The sequence below is a fragment of the Gossypium hirsutum genome, chromosome D03 (genome assembly GCF_007990345.1).
Source record: "Gossypium hirsutum isolate 1008001.06 chromosome D03, Gossypium_hirsutum_v2.1, whole genome shotgun sequence".
Classification (NCBI taxonomy): Eukaryota; Viridiplantae; Streptophyta; class Magnoliopsida; order Malvales; family Malvaceae; genus Gossypium; species Gossypium hirsutum.
The window spans coordinates 50,366,565-50,384,209 of NC_053439.1; the positions used below are offsets into that span (position 1 = coordinate 50,366,565).

Consider the following 17,645-nt stretch of genomic DNA (forward strand, 5'->3'; position numbering starts at 1 on the left):
ATTTGGACTGCCATGTAGGACTGTTGTTAGGGAGGTAACGGGGTTTAACGGTAGAATGACCACTTCGTAACAAAACGATAACGTAAATGACTAAAACGTAATATTTATAAGTGACTAAAATATAATCTAAGATAAATAAAAGTGACTATTGTTATAATTACCCTAAAAAAAATCGGGGTTGTAAGGAGCGCCCCCACATAGAGCTTCCCATCAGCTCCCGTTAAAATCTAACGCAAAAGAAAATATGAAAGAAAATTTTATAATTTTTTATTATCTGAATTTTGTTTCAATTTCCAATTTCATATTTAAATTTTTTTATTTAAATTAATAATTAAATTAGGTTTTTGACATATATTTACATCTATTTTCTTAACACCATTAAAATAAAATGATGTGAAATTACAATACATAAAACAATATATTTAATCTGTAATTAAATATTATTTAGGATTAGAAAATTCAAAATCTGATACATACCAATATTTTTAAAGGTTTACTGGTATTTCTAAATATTTTCTTATTGTTTCCGACTTTATTAACTTAAAAATTTCTAAGATCAGATCAAAATATTTAAAGAATTACTAAAATTTTTAAGAATTTACTCATATTTTTAAGTTTATACCAAAATATTTAAGGATTTATAAAATTTTTTAATGCTTTGCTAAAATTTCTACCAATATTTCTAAAGATTACCCTAGTGTTTTGAGACTCAATCAACTCAACATTTAAAAATTTTGGCAAATCATTAGATATTTTGATATAACCTTAAAATATTTTATAAATACTTAGAAGTGTATGTGAAAATGTTGGACACTAATGAAATCTTTAAAAATTTTAGTAAATTCTTATATGTTGAGATGATCATATTAGTAAAACATTAGAATTTTTGATAAAATATTGGAAATTTTGGTAGAACCTTAAAATTTTTGGTAAATCTTTAGATATTTGGTATAATCTTAAAAATTTTGAGAAATCCTTAAGAGTTTTTGGTATGCAAAAAATATTGTGTTGATCGAGTCTAAGAATCTAAGAAAATCTTTAGAAATATTGATAAACCCTTAGAAATTTTGATAAATCCTTAGAAACTTTGGTATGTCAAAATGTTGAGTTGCTTGGGTATGGGAAACTAAGGAAATCTTTAAAAATATTGATAAATTCTTAAAAATTTTGGTAAGGCCTTAAATTTTTTTGTATAACCTTAGAAATTTTGATAACTATTTAAAATTTTCTATAAATCTTTAAAAATTTTGGTATTGCCTTAGAAATTTGGGCATGTACCAAATTTTAAATTTATACAAAAGTTATTTTTCATCTTAAATAATATTTAATTACGAATTAAATATATTATATTTTGTTTTATATATTAATTTCCAAGTCATCTTATTTTAATGTTGTTAAGAAAATGGATCTAAATATGTGATAAAAATCAAATTTGGTTACCAACTTGCATTAAAAAAAACTTAAGTATCAATTTGAAAATTAAAACAAAATTCAAATACTAAAAAACATTTTTTTTCTTTTCATATTTGTCTTTTCCCATTAACATTTAACGGGAGTTCACAAAAGGCTCTTTGTAAAGAGCGCTCCCTAGAACCCTAAAAAATCGATTGGGGTTCTAGGGAGTGCTCCCACATAGAGTTTCCCATAAGTTAAATCTATTAAACTTTCAAGTTTTCAATTTAACCAATTAAATTAAATAATTTAATTGTTTTATTAAATTTAAAATAATAATTATTAAAAGTAAGTAAAACATTAAATAAGAGTATATTGAAAAGAATCAAAGATGATATACAACATAAAAGAAAATATTCGATTTTATGTTTAAAATATCCAAAAAGAAAAAACATCTTTTAAACAATTAATTTTTTTTTGGTTTTTTTGCTAGTTTAATCTATTCTTTACTTTTTTTATTTAATTATTAGACGAATTAATTCGATTAATTTTTGATTAGATGAATATATTTTTTCATAAAAAAATTCTAGCCACTCAATTTTTTCAAATTACATTTTTGCTTCGTTGACGGTGGCATCGATTTTCAGGTTGGTTGTCGATCGCGGTTTCTTCAACATTTTTTTTGTAAGTTTATTTTGTTTTTATTTTCAATCCACATTATCGCGGTTTTGTCCATAGTTTTATAGTTTCATTCTGTCCACTGTTTCATGGTTTTATTTTGTTTATATTTTTCGTGGTTTTTTTGCCCACTTTGTTTTCTTTGAAAGTAAAGGTAGTTTTATTTTTACTTTTAATTTAGGGGCATATTTTGGCATATATTTGAGATTTACCAATATAAGGGTGTCGCCAAATCTATTAGGAACCGTTCTCAATTAGCTATATCATAATAGATCATAGTGATGGTAATAGATTTAAAATGACGAGGAGAATGATAGACAATGTGATACTTGACCTATTGTGCATCACTTATGCGGCGAGTCTCTTGGGGCTTTTTAAAGTTTTTTTTTTTGGTTGATCGGTATTCATCATCAGGTTGATTTGATGATAACGAGGCTAGAATGTAAATTTCAATGATTTGATCAAGTTTCATCTTTGGTTTGTTTTTGAATTATTCCAGTGTTGCAATTACTCTCAATTTGTCCTCCTTTTTTAGATTACTTTGTAGGCATGACATTTGTGTATTAATTTGTAGTGATTTACTATTTGCTATGTCTTTGTACTATTGTTTTTCATGGTTACTATTAATAATGGTATTTTATTCAAAAAATAAATAAAATTAGTCCCTAAACTTAGTAATTAGATCCACTTTGGCACTTAAACTTTGCAATTAGTCCTATTTTGGACCCTAAACTTGAAAACACAAAAGTTTGATGAGACACTATGATATTATACCACATCATCACTTGAACTTTTAAAAGTTTATATAAAATTTCAAGTGATGACTTGATACAATCTTATAATATCGAGTCTAGTATTTTAATAATCAGATTGGTGGTTAAACCAGTTAGACCATTGGTTTCTAAATTAACCCATTTGACTGATTCGATCGCCAGATCAATAATAATTAAATAATTAAGTAATTAAATGAAACAATCTTTAAAAATTTTATTAAACCGATTCAACCTGTTCAACTACATATGTTTGTTCTAGCTTTCGTTGTTTTACCATTTCCAAGCAATTTTTGATTCAATAGATTTAACTCCTTCGTTCACTTTGTTATATCGATCGGTTTGCCCGACTGATACAGGTTTGTTCTAATAACACTAATCACGTCATTAGATCTTGACATAATCCAAGTTTAGGGATAAAAATGGATTTAGTTGTCAAGTTCAAGTACCAAAGTCATAAAAAAAACTACAAATACCAAAGTAAACCTAATTACCAAGTTCGGGTGTCAAAAATTATATTATCTCTATTTTAATCAATATAATAAATAATACTATTATATTAATCATTAAATTAATGACTTATTTTTTAATGTTTCCGGAAATATTATTACATATGTAAGAATTTTCTAAAAAAAGTACATTCTTGTACATAGAAGTGATAGAATTTAAAAATTGCATATGAGATTTCTTGAATTTTATGCATTAAATTTTGACTTTATTTAATTATTTATAAATAAATTACAAATAATTATATTTATTCAACATGAAAATAAAATAGATACATTTATTTATTAAAATATGCATAATTAAATTAAAATCAAAATATTATATGTACATTTTAATTATAATCAATATTTCGTTTATATAATTACACAAAATTTAAATTTATTATCAAATTACAAGTTAAAATTTTCATAGTAATTTGAATTAATTGTACTTAATGCTCATAAGCTATGGACTGGTTTTAAATTAATCCCTAATTAAAATATTTTAATTAAGTGTATCATTATTGAATCAGTTACTTTGTTAACTAAATTGGTAATTTTGTTAATCAATTAATCAAACCATTTTGAGTTTATTATGAAAAAGGTTTAATCCACAAATTAATACTTAAGCAATTTTTTTTTTCAAGTTGGTGCTTAAACTTTTTTTTGGTCATAAGTGATACCTAAACTATTCTTTCGTTGCCCATTTTACGCTAACACATTATATCCGTTAAAAGAATTACAACTAATAATAAATTATCATGTCATATATCCTTTTTAAAAAATAAATTCTTTTATTTTATTTTACATTATTTATCTCTTTATTTATTTTTCTTATTTTTCTTTCTCATTCCTTTAAATTTATGGCCATGCCAACAATGTTCGAAATTGGCTTACTAGAGATCGAAAGCGATTAATTTTGTTTTAAAGTTTTATCGCCTACTTGCTCGACCTGATGAGATCAACAAAGTTCTTTCATTGATTAAAATCAGTGTTTTTAGAACTAGACCAAATTAATCGGTTGGACCGAGAATAGAACCAAAGATAGGGGCATTGGTTGACTCATAAACCAATACAAATCAATTGAATCGAGCTAAAAAACTGGTTGAACTAGTTGAACTAATTGTCTTGATTTTTAAAATTTCCTTTTTATTTATTTTATGATTTTTAATAACTTTTAAATATATATACAAAGAAAATAATATTTTGTCTTTTTTGCTAGATAGAAAATTTTAATTAGTTATTTAAAAAAAACAGACTTAACAATTTGACAAACAATAGATGTATCAATTTTTGAAGAAAAAAAAATTAGGTACCAAAATGGAGGAAAATGACATTGTTTAAGTACCAATTTATGGGTTGAGCCTTTATTTTAAATAGACTTAAGGTTTGACTATCTGTTTAACTAATCGAGGTACCAACTTGAGAAAAAAAATAATTTAGGTACCACTTCTGATAAAAAAAACTTAGATACCAATATGGGAAAATGAGCATAATTTATGTACAAATTTGTGAGTTAAGCCTTTTGAACATAACGCGAAGCATATTTAGAATGCAATATAAAGTTTTAAAGTTGTGCGTACCTATAATATTTTGGATATGATGTCGTAAAAAATAGAATAATACACAAAGTTAAAAGTTAAAAATCTGATTAAATTTTTTTTCTTTTGTTTTTTTAATATATCATATTCAATCTGTTCATACAATATTTACATGTGTTTGAATTTTGATCAATATGTTTTAAATATATTCTACATCAGATGTGAGCTAGCATTTAACACCTAAATTGGATGAGGAAAAAACTTAATTGGTACGATATTCACACTTAAAGTACTCATTTAGAATATTTTATAAGCCCACTATTTTAAAAGCTTTTGAAGTCAAAGACGAAAGATCATCTTGGATATAACGATTAAAAAAATAGAAAGAGAAAGAGGGTTAAAAAGCGTCTAAATCTAAGATCACAAGGTAATAAATCGGATGAGAAACTCACAAAGAGATAAAACTATTGAAACATAACCTGAGTTTTCTATGTAATGATGATGGATTGAGATTGATGAAACTATCGATGAGCTGCATCAATGCAAAGAAGGAAGTTATTGGGAAGGTGGGTGACTCCTTAAATGTTACTAAGAACTGAATTGGTGGTAGCTTCAATCATTGGTTAGAGTAGGAACTTGGTCGAAGAATTTGGAGGATTGGCATGTTCTCATGGAAGTTGACGGTAGTTAGTTAGATTTGAAGTTTGTGATGTTAGTCTTTGTGTTTAGGGCAAGAGACTATACCTACCCACATTGTAGGCTCTGTGTAGAGTTAGGAGACAATACCACCTCTATGGCAAGTTTGGATTTTAATATTTTCCTATTTGATTGTGATTGAAAGGGACATGATTATACTTATTTTTTTTATCCATAAGTATATCTCACCACTATTAATAGATGACTAAGGGTAGGTTTGGACAGGCAATTGAGTACGGTGTGGCGCGTTTAATTTACTTTTTGCCTCACACTACAGTATCGCTACAGTATCTAATCTCACCGCCACCGCTGCTTTTACACTAACCGCAGGTAAACGCACCGCCCATCTAAACTCACCCTAAGTGTACAAAATGACATAACTTTTAGCTTGTGTCGCTATTTGTCTAATTATGAAAACTTTTATAATCGTTTTATCTTGAGGAGGTTATTTGTGGTGGTTAAGAGAGTCTATTGTTTTTTTATTCGTGTTGCTCGATTGATTGTTTATAATAAAATGAAGGGTAAATTATAAAAATAGTCAATTTTGTTTGCCTCAGATTACATTTTAGTCGTTTATGTTTAAAATGTTACGTTTTAGTCACTTACGTTATCATTTTATTACAAAGTGATCACTCTACCATTAAGCTCTGTTACCTTCCTAACGACGGTCTTACGTGCAGTCCAAATTAAATTTATTTAATTAAAAACCTATTTTCATCCTAGCAACTGGACATTCAAGTTGGCATTTAAAACCCATTTGGACTGCCACGTAGGATTGCCTTTAGGGAGGTAACGAATTTTAACGGTAGACTAATTGCTTCGTAATAAAACGATAACGTAAGTGACTAAAACATAGTATTTCAAATATAAGTGACTAAAATGTAATCTGAGGTAAATAAAAGTGACTATTTTTATAGTTTACCCTAAAATAAATTATTAATGTCACCATGAGTGACACGTGTTGGAGAATTGTATGCGATGCGATTCACATCACAGAGAGAAAGAAGCGGGCAAGGCAAATAATCTCTCAATTGGTTTAAAGAAAATCCATCGTCTCTTAGACGGACGGCCTTTATATATTCCAACATGACACATTTTATAAATTTATTGAACCCTAAATATTTCTTATTTTTATTTTTCCTCTGTCCCCTAAAACGAAAGACAAACAAAACAAAAAAGCCCTAGATGCATCATCAAAGGATGTACGGTCAAGACGGAGGCGAAGCTGCTCCGCCTTCATATGCTGGTGGTTATGGAGGATCTGGAGGCTATGGCGGCGGCGGGGGTTACGCTGGTGGTGGCGGACGAGGTGGAAGTGGAGGTCATGGGGGTCGTGGTGGAGGTGGAGGATATGGCGGTGGTTATCAAAATCGAGGTAATTTTGTTTGTTCTTAATATTTTTTGTTAGATTTGTGGGGTAGCGTTGTTGACTGTTCGTTTTCTCGCAGATTTGATATTGGTTTTTTGGAGATCAATCCGCTTTGTAGGTCTTGTTACGTTCTTAGTTTAATTAATGGGATCTTGATGTTTCAGGAGGCGGTGGAGGCTACCAAGGAGGAGAGCGTGCTGGCAGAGGTGGCGGCGGAAGAGGTGGTGGTCGTGGTGGAAGCGGACGTGATGGTGATTGGCTTTGCCCTAACCCCAGGTAAACGATGTTCCACTGCTTTTGATTTACTTATGGGGGGGGTTTTCCTCTCCGTTGTGGATTTTGCATTGTTCATTAGTCTAATATTCAGGTTTCGGTTTGCTGATATTTTGATACTACTGTTAGTTGTTAGATTTATGTTTATTTAAACTGGCATATGTCTATGTAGCTGTGGGAACTTGAACTTTGCAAGAAGAGTTGAATGTAACAAATGCGGTGCACCATCTCCTGCGGGTGCTGGTGGTGATCGTGGTAGTGGTAGTACTAGTGGTGGTTATAGCAGAGGAGGTGGTGGTGGGGGATATGGCGGTAATCGCGGAGGTAGAGATGGGGGTAGAGGTGGTTATGATGGTGCGAGGAATAACAACTATGATGGAGGCAGAGGGGGAAATAATGATAATAGAAGCAGTGGTAGTAGAGGTGGTTCTTATGGAAGTAGTCAAGGGGGAGAAGATAGTGGGTATGGTCAAGTTCCTCCAGCACCCAATTCTTATGGTGGGAATTATCCACCTGCTCCTAATACATATGGTGGGAATGCAAATTATGGAATGGACTCAGTCCCTCCACCTACGAGCTATACTGGTGGATCTACATCATACCCTCCATCTTATGGTGGCCCTGTGGGTGGTTATGCTGGTGAGGGTTTGAGTGATGTGAGGACTGGTGGTCGTGGTGGACCTCCTGGTGGGTATGGTTCTGGTGGTCCTCGAAATCAGGGAGGTGGTTATGGTGGTCCTCCTGTTGAAGCACCGGCTAAGATCAAGCAGTGTGACGGCAACTGTGGGGATTCTTGCGATAACTCAAGAATATACATAACAAATTTGCCACCTGATGTTACTATTGAAGAATTAAGAGACCTTTTTGGCAGCATTGGACAAGTAATGGCTGAATCTTATACTTTAAATCCATGTGCTGTATAATGGGAATTATGTCGTCTACTTCGTACCGGTGTTTCTGTTTTATTTTCAGATATGGTATTTTTGGTTTATGATAATTATCCTTTGAAACTTATTTTGTTCTCTAGTTCCATGTTTTCATGGACTTGGGGGTGTTTTATGTACGTGGTTCTATTGACAATTTCTTTTTTTATTTTGCATGAATATTTTTTTATCATCACTGGTGTTTCTAACAATTCACATATTGTTTAGGTTGGAAGAATTAAGCAGAAGCGTGGCTATAAAGATCAATGGCCATGGAATATTAAAATATACACAGATGATAAAGGAAACCAGAAAGGCGATGCAGTTTTGTCTTACGAAGATCCTCAGGCTGCCCACTCTGCTGGCGGTTTCTTTAACAGTAAGTACCTACAAACTTCTTAGTTTAGTTTGTTGCCTTAAATATTTTACCTCATCCTTGTGGAATCTTCTCTCAGATCATGTCATGAGAGGCTATACGATCGGCGTGGCTATGGCAGAGAAGACTGCGCTCAAAGTACATGATCATGGGTATCATTTTTACCTTTGACTACCTAACTATAACCTTTTCATTTAGATGCCTTTTCTTATCTCGAAGTGATTGAGATGTCCCGTTGGGGTTTTCTTTGGATTGAGTTCATCTATATTGCAATTAGATGCTTTGTTTTTCCATGTTATTTATGAATATATGATGCGTATAGAGCATTTTTTTCTGTCTATATTTTATATTGCCATGTCGGATTCCTGCTTTTAAGGTTTTACTTGCTTTCATTTCCTTTTGAAACCAAATATTCAAATGAGCACCTTTGGTTATCATTGACAGCCTATGTCTTACTGCTCATCTTGTGTATGGTTTGCTTATGGTAATACTTGGTCACTCCTTTTGTTTGTCACTGTGCAAGTAAACAGCTAAAATGATTGCCTAAAATATCTCACTTGTGTTTATACCAAGTAAACTTGTTCTTTTCCTAAATAAATTCTTTTTTTTTTTTTAATTTGACAGAGGTGGTAAAGGTGGCTACGGAGGTGGTGGCGACAGGCGCAGGGATAGTTACAGAGATGGTGGTTCTGGGCCAGATAGGCATCACCATGGCGGAAATCGCTCGCGCCCATACTGAGAGGCTCTCAGCTTCAAGTTTTTTATGCACTAGGAATGTGGTCTAAGGGTTCTAGTTGTGTTGCATTGACGGCATTGTTCTTGAACAGTAGACTAAGAGGTAGGTTGTTCACTTGTCTGGGCAATACCCCTTTTTTCTCCTTTTCCTCCTTTGTCTACTGCTTGCTGGGGGTTCTTTCTTTCTAGTTGTTGCATTGATTGAATTTGTGTCAATCTTTTATAGAGGCAAGTGGATTAACTCCAAATTGCTTGCTGCTAAGGTAGGTTGATAATTTCAGGTGAGTGCGGCTCTTTCAAATCACACATTTACCCTTTTTGTTTGGTAGTTAACCCTTGATGGTGGACTTGATTTTGTTTCCTGTCTGCTCATCATGGTGGAACAAGCTTGTTATTTATATGCATGCATGGGTATCTCTTATATTAAGTCTTTATGCCTTAATGTTGTCAAATTAGCTTGGTTTGGGCTTGAAATTTTTGTCATGTTGCCAGTGTTGTCAAGGTGTGCGCCATGTGCCTTATCATTATCCAACAAAAAACGCCTCAAGACACTTCCAGGCTAGGTCCATTTGATCAGGTGCATGCCTGATGCGCCTAGCCATGCCTTCTTGTAGGGCTATAGGCATAATTTTCTGATTTTTCATTTTATATATCTCTAATAGTAAGAAATTTATCCATCTCAAACTCAATATTTGAGCATTCAACATCATGGACCATAAAGGAATAATGCATATTGACTAATAAAGAAATAGCATGTTTCATGGATAAACTAGACAGCACTTTAGAGACTGTAGATCCTAAGCTTTATTATGCAGACACACATGACTTCCAAAAACTCATACACTTTCATGAGGGTTGTGCTTTGTGGCAAAGGCAATACAAGGGTTCTAGCACCTAGAGTGCATCTTTTGCCCTAATTAAAAACGAGTTAATGGCTTGTACATAGTTGATTTGCTAAATAAGAAGTTGGGAATGATGAGTGGTTGAAATGGCATTGGATGATTGAATATACGCTTGGGGGTGGCAGCTGTGGTATTGGTGAAGTATTTGAAATGCAGAACAATGGCTGGAGGGTTGTGCCATGCCTTCATGATCTGGTTTTGTTGTAGCTTTGAGCTTGGGATATGGTAGCAACTTGTGATGCTGCATGTTGTTGTTTGATAGTTTTAGTACCGATGGTGGTCGTCAAGGATATTCTCAAGTGTTCTGTCTAGAATATCTTAAATCTTTATGTATTTAGCTTCACTGTTTATTTTGTTGAGGCACAATGTTCCAAATTTATCAATGGGATTGCTGCTGCTTTTTGAATAATGGAGACACAGGTACTTCAAATGAACTAATTGAATAATTCGACTGATTATTTGGTTTAAATTTGTTTAAATTAAAATTTAAATGTGAAGGTTGTGGATTTAATTTTGTACATTAGTTCAGTATTTTTAGTTGCATTTATTAATTTTTTTAAAAAAATGTACTTATCAAATAATAAAGTTATTTATCAAATTATGTTCAAAACTTTTTGTACTAAAATTATATTAGATTGTATAATAAATAAAAATCTAAAATTTGAAAAGAATTGAGATTTAAAATGAATTAAATTTACAATCTGTGTATAATGTGAGTGATTAAATTTAGCTGAACAGTGTTAATATGTCGGTCGGGATTAATTTTAAAATCTGATTTATAAACTAGATGGACATTAATATTAATTGAATTAGGGTATAAAAATTAAATGTATAATTTTTGTAAAATAAAAGGATTAACAGTAGAATTTAACTGTAAACTAATGACTTTTTTGTGACCGTACGTGTTCACAAATGGTAAAGAATTCATAAATAAATAATTATATAATAAATGGAGTAAAATAAAAATATATGATTGGTGATTAATTAGTAGTATAAAGAATTTATAAAGTTGAATTGTTAATTGTAAAAAAAAATAAAATCTAAATTTTGTAGAAGATGTTAGGTGAGATTATCGTCTCGCTCCTGTACGTCAGATTTATTTAGGTAGTCATCCAAATTTGTTCACAATTTTATTTTTATCGTTTATTTAAAAAGCTTATTATTTTAGTCGTTTCTGTCACATGAGTTGTCAATTTTAATTACTAGCTATTATGAGTCTACTGCATATATATATATACATATATATAGATCTTATTCATCTATTGATTCATTCAGTAATTAAATCGAACCCCTCTTTTAACTCAAAATGTCATGGTAAGGTATAGGTCATCGGTTCAAATTTGATGAGGAGTTTTTGACTCTTTTTTTTTTCCGTAAAACTCCTACGATATGGTAGTATTCATATTGAAACATAAGGATGTTGTTTTTATTGGTAATAAAAACTCAATTTACTCTTAAATACTTTTGGTCTAGTCATTAGTTTGCTATAATGATAAATTTAACTCTTAATACTTTACATATTTTGTCAATTTGATCTTAATTTTAAAAAAAAGTAACAATTTTTACCCACAACCTTGGCATAAATTTAATCTAAATTCTAAAAAAATTGAAGAATAAAAACACAAAAATATAAAACGTTTAAAGATGTAACTTTCAATGGAAATTAAAATGCATGATTTTACTCTCAAATTAAAGAATAAGATTTGAATTAATCTTTTATATCATAGCCAATCACACAATTCTTTTTATCAAATTACTCAAGAAAAATAAGTAAAATTGATATTCGGCCTAATCTTACTTACAGCAAAATTTCTTCAGTGGAAAACCATTCATCCGTTACCTGCACTGCAACCACATCCACAAAATCCTCAAACAAAAAGAAAATTCAATACTAGAATGAGAAGTAAATGAAAACACGAACCCTAGGCCAGTTCCTACGAAAACCCGTAGTAAAAGTTCACCATCGGATTCCAAGCTCAAACTCCCGGTCGAGCTCACGAGCACAGTAAGTGGCGGCTTGAACGATGGATGAGATTTGGCGGGAAAGGGAGTATTGGTGGTCTAACGGTTCGCCGTTTCTTTTTAAGTTGGGGAGTTTTGGAGACTTGGCCTTTGTTAGTGCAAACCTTCTTGAATAGAGCTTAGCTTTCTCCCACATTGGGGTAGAGTATCACATCAAGGGGTACTCTTTGTTGCCTTTTTTAGGCATGGTATCTTGAGTTTGGTTATTAATGAAATAACCAAATTTTGCGAGCGGAAAAGTTCAAGGATTGCAACAGGGAGAGCGTTTGTACTCAAGACGAGGTAATGCTTGAATCATGGGGAAGGAAGGTGGCAAATAGAGTTAATAACAAAGAAAGGAAAGGGATCAGAGTTACCTAGGTGTGAGACGCAACCTAGGAGCTCAAAGAGGATGATGAGGAGGCCCTAGAGGTAGCTTTGTGGATTCTTCAAACTCCTTTGACTCATTGAAGGGAAGAAACTCCAAAGTAAATTGAAGATAAAACGACACAGATTAGTGTAGGTGATGTCTAAGCGCTAGTGTTGCTGAAAGAAGGCCTTGAGGGGGTCCGCGATATCTTCAGGCTCTTTGAATTCCTTTGACTCCTTTGGTGGGAAGATTGATGATTTCCATAGTATTTGAGGGAGACAGACCTTGAAAGTGTAGTAGAGGTGAGTGGGGCATGCTTTTCGGACTCCTCAAGGAGAAGGGATTTAAACATCTAGGCTGGAGGTTTGGGGGGAGAGAGAAACTACAGGTGGTGAAGAGACCTTGCAAGATATGAGCTCGGAAGGCCTTGGGGTGTGGAGAGGCACTGCTTCTTCAAGGCATGCATTTTGCAAATAAGGCTCACCAGGTAATTCTTGAGTTGGTTCCCTTCCCTATAAACACAAATTCCTCCCTACTCCTCAGTTGGTTTTTTAAGGTATGAGAACTCATTAATTATTCTAGTTCCTGCTTGTGCTTATGAAAACATTCCTTATATAGCTCCTGCTGTGTGTGCAGTTTGCTGGAGATCTTGATTCAGAAACACTGTGTGCTTTTGAAGAGATCAAGCAATGCATTCCAGGACACTTGGTAGGATCCAAAGAATTGTTGGCGGGAATATCATCGGCCTGAGTCGCATGGATAGTTCATAGATTTCATTTATCATCAGCACAAGTAGTTGTTGTTGTGGAAATAACACAAGGTAAAGGTGATGTGAAATCAGAATATGTGACATATTTTATCACTTTTTTTTATGAAGTTGGGTTTATAGGCATAATGCACTTAAAAGTTTTTGTAGTGGGGGTGTCAAGAGAGAAGTCTAATTAAATGTGTATTAAGAATGGTGACATTGTTAATGATTATATTATGCCTCTGAGTTCCATTTGCTCTCAGCCAAAATTTCATATGCAATAAAACTCTTGCATCGACGAAAAAACAGTTTCATAAGTACTAAGTAATATATAATAACACCACCAATTTCTATAAATATAAGATAGGAGAACAAGAGTATGAGTCTTGAAGCTAAGAGACATAGCACATCTTTTTCTTAATCATATTTCATGGATGGATGTCAAACCTAGTAATTTTACGTAAACATATTGTTCATCACATCATCGACCAAACCACGTAACGTAGAGTGTGAAGATCCAGCATTCATCAAGGCTTTCCTACTCTTTTCACTCATCTCTTTTACCCTTCTCCTAACATCACTGCCCTCTTCCATCACGCTCCTTATTCCTTTCTCTATCGTTTTGGCACTCACGATTTCAATTTCACCGCTATCCATACCATCTCTCTTATAATCCATTTTAATTTCCACTGCTAATCCCAACTCCATCACCAATTCAAACGCATTCAGTTGTTGTTCTGCGTAAACTGGCCACGCCGCTATGGGAACTTCGAACCATATACTCTCCAGCGTCGAGTTCCACCCACAATGCGATACGAACCCTCCAGTCGCTGGGTGGCCCAAAATCGCCACTTGCGGTGCCCAACCAATGATCTTACCTATGCCACGCGTTCGATCTAAGAACCCTTCTGGCAGAACCTCCGATGCATCATCATAGTCAGTTGGGCTTGCCCTCGGGCCCTTGGATGGGTGTGGGGGTTGGCGTAATGACCACAAGAACCGGTGCCCACTCTGCTCTAGCGCGAAAGCAATCTCTTTCACTTGATCCCCATTGAAGCTGCCCCAGCTCCCGAAGCAGAGAAACACCACCGATGACGGCGGTTGTTCATCCAGCCATTTCATGATATCAGAACTCTGATGGACCTCACTTTCACTCTCGAGATTCAATAAAGGTCCCACTGGATAAACGGGTAGAGCACTAGCATCAGATAGGGAGCTGATTGCATGGGATTCGAGCTCCCAAAACGTGTTTATTATTATACCCTTGGCCTTTCTTAGCCCTCTTGTCAAGGTAATCACCATAGGAAGAGATTCAGGCTTGAGCATAACAGTGGGAAAGAGTTTAGATGACACAGGGTTGAGATAGGAGGGTATGGTGAACTCAGTGTCCGAGTCCTCTAACTCAAGGATGTTAACATTTTGCTCATCGTGAAGGTCTAGTATATAAAATTGAAAGCCGAGAAAAGCTGCACCCGATGTGTAAAAAACATAACTCGGAACACTCAACTGGTTACCCAAATCAATGAAAGGAGTTAAAAACATGTCGAGAACAAACCCGGCGAGGCGAGGCGAGTCGAGCACAGAGGTGGAGTACTGAACTATGTTGGTGGCAGCCTGTTTCACTAACGGTCCATGGATTTGCAATAAAGTAGTGACAAAATTGGAGGGAGATTCATCTTCGCGCGTTTCAGGTGGAGGGAGGTCGATGAATTTCATGCGAGTGGCAGTGAGAGAGTGGACGTAGGCAGCGAGTTTTGCATCGGGGTTTAGTTTTATCATGAGAACAGTAATGGAGAGATTGGGATGGAGATCAAGCAAAAGCTTAGCCAGTTGGACCATAGATACGAAATGGCCCATTAGAGGCATTGGGATGAAGACAAGCTCGGCTTTCATGACCATCTGGAACAGCACAGGATAGGCAACAGAGACGATGAAGAAGGTAGATAAGATTGAGGAGTGGAGGCCACTAAAAGTTGAGTGATGATAGATTGTACAAGCAGTACAAGTCCTAAAGGCGTGGAACTTCATGTCGCTAATACCACCCAATCAATTTATTTTACCTTTTCACTGAAAAAGAAAAGAAAAGAAAAAATTAACCTTGGCACGAGATAATTAATACTTGTCGGATCTCTGTCCACTTTCATACTAACGTCCTTTGGTCAATAATACCGCCCATTATACCCGTATTTTTACGGGTATTTTTAAAAATATACATGAGTATCGTTTGACACAATGATAATATTAAAAAATTATTTTTTTAAAGTTTAATAATTGTGAGATGATTGATTGAAAAAGGGGAGTGATGCCGTCAAAGTATCAGACATCACCTTAGGTACAGTAGCAAATAACTCATTTTCGTAAATATTTTGTCCTCCAACCTATTTTCATACGTAATCAATTTTTTATATAATTTTTATAAAAAAAATGCCGAAGGGATTGGACTAACGGAGGATGCCACAACTGAGGAAACGGGGGCCGACCTTAAAGCTTCATCGAGTGCCATGTTGTCAATTGTAGAGCTATAGAGTTCACCTAGGATGTATTTACTATTACTTTTCAAAAGTATTTTTGGAACCATAAGCGAGGCTAAACAAACTATTTTTGAAGTAAAAAAATACTTTTAAACCTAAAAAAAAAACATTCTTCTAACTTTTGCGCTTGGGAAGTGCTTTTGGTAGACCTGTCCAAAGGCCGGGTCAAGCCTTACCAAAAAATTATGCCCATTTGCTAGGCTTAGGTCCATCTTGACCTGAAAAATGAGTTAAAAATTTTGTCCAAGCCCGACCCATATAAAATGTTAAAACCTGGACCCGGCCTGGTCGAATTAATTTTTTATATAAAAATTTTAAAAATATAATACATCAAAAATACTAAAAATATTAAAATAAATGTTTCCTAACAAATTGAAAATAAATTAAAAAAATATTTGTATTTAAATAACACTAAGATAGGTGTAACTTAACAAGCAAGTGACTCTAAAATAGTAACAAAATTAACAACAAACAAGAGTTATACAATATCAAAACAATAACAATAAAATAATAGTAACATAATAGTGAAATTGTAGCAAAATAGTGAGAAAACAGCAAGAAAATAGCAACAAAACAGCAAAAAATAACATTTTTTGTCTTTTTGCTAATTCAGGTCGGGCAGGAAAAAAAAATATTACTTGAGGCCTGGTCCGTTTTTTAAACATGCCTTTTTTTGCCCATGCACATTTTTTGGGCCTATATTTTTACTCAAACTCTCACACTTTTCGGAAAGGCTTTTGGGTCAAATAATATTTTTAATCATTATTTATAATTCAATGTATTTTATTAAATATTTATATTGGATAAAATTATTTTTTATTCAAATTTATTTTAAATATATAAATTATATATTTAAATTTGTAATGGTTATATTTTAATATTTAAAATATAATTTATATATTCAAATTGAATTTACAAATAATTAATATTAATTACTTTAAAATATTCAAAATTTGTATTTCATATATCAAAATATTAATAATGAGTTGCAATAAATTATTTTTTACATTTTATTGAAATATTGTAATATAATAAATTCAAATAGTGTTTAAAAGCTTGTTTTGTAGTTTATTATATCATGTCTAAAATAAACATTTTATTTTTGAAAAATATTCTTTGATAGCAATACTAAAAACTTAAATTTTAAACCGAATTTTTTAAAAGCAACGCTATACTAGCCTTTAAAATTTCAGATTTTTTTCCTGGGTTTCCATTTTTATATTTATTATAATATAAAATTACATAGAAAATTATTTGATGCACTATTAGTGGAGTTTTTAGACTCCACAAGTAGGGCTAGATGGGTTGACAAATTTCCTGTAAGGGTATAGTAAAATATTAAAAAAATATTTTTTAAAAAAGAAACCCATGACAATTTTTTATGTTTGTTTGTGGAATAAAAAAAGTATACTACTAATGTATTTTTATATGTTTTTTAATTTAAATTTTATGTATTTTTATAATAAATTTTAAGTTTTTGAAGCTTTAAAATTATATATATTTTAATTTTAGAACCAGGATTGAATTGACAGAATTTGCAAACGTTGTGGGTAAAAATTGTTGAATTTTTTAGAATTAGGACCAAATTAACAGAATATTCAAATTGTTAAGGGTTAAATTTGTTATTATACCATTCAAAAGACTGCAAGTAAGCATTCCATCTGGTGACCATATGTGTTTAACGACAGAGTGACTAAGACTGATAAGTTATCTAACTAGAGTGACTAAAATGACAAATTTTTAAAATAGGTGACCAAAATAAGAGCACCGATAAACTCGGGTGACTATCTAGGTAGTTTTCCCAGAGATAATATTTGACCTTTGTATTCTTTATATATTTGAATTTAGTTCTTTT

The 17,645-nt window shown here is 32.7% G+C and overlaps 2 protein-coding genes across 4 annotated transcripts; one reads left to right on the top strand and one right to left on the bottom strand.

The window, feature by feature from the left end:
• Nucleotides 1–6,616: 6,616 nt before the first annotated feature.
• LOC107927098 (transcription initiation factor TFIID subunit 15b) lies at nucleotides 6,617–10,549 on the top strand. Of its 3 annotated transcripts, XR_005911509.1 has the most exons (8): nucleotides 6,645–6,937; nucleotides 7,096–7,207; nucleotides 7,377–8,085; nucleotides 8,356–8,506; nucleotides 8,583–8,655; nucleotides 9,128–9,341; nucleotides 9,465–9,519; nucleotides 9,731–10,549. XR_005911509.1 is itself a non-coding variant. In XM_016858073.2 (6 exons), exons 1-6 carry the CDS (start codon nucleotides 6,748–6,750, stop codon nucleotides 9,240–9,242), a joined length of 1,350 nt encoding a protein of 449 aa, XP_016713562.2. In that variant the 5' UTR covers nucleotides 6,644–6,747; the 3' UTR covers nucleotides 9,243–10,549. The 3 variants fall into 3 exon arrangements, 1 of the variants encoding a protein (XP_016713562.2); XR_001692376.2 differs by having other exon boundaries at nucleotides 6,617–6,937; nucleotides 9,465–10,549; XM_016858073.2 differs by having other exon boundaries at nucleotides 6,644–6,937; nucleotides 9,128–10,549.
• Nucleotides 10,550–13,589: 3,040 nt separating this feature from the next.
• LOC107927096 (anthocyanidin 3-O-glucosyltransferase 2) lies at nucleotides 13,590–15,298 on the bottom strand. The gene has a single exon (XM_016858071.2). The coding sequence runs from the start codon at nucleotides 15,285–15,287 to the stop codon at nucleotides 13,716–13,718; it is 1,572 nt and encodes a 523-aa protein (XP_016713560.2). The 5' UTR covers nucleotides 15,288–15,298; the 3' UTR covers nucleotides 13,590–13,715.
• Nucleotides 15,299–17,645: the final 2,347 nt, after the last annotated feature.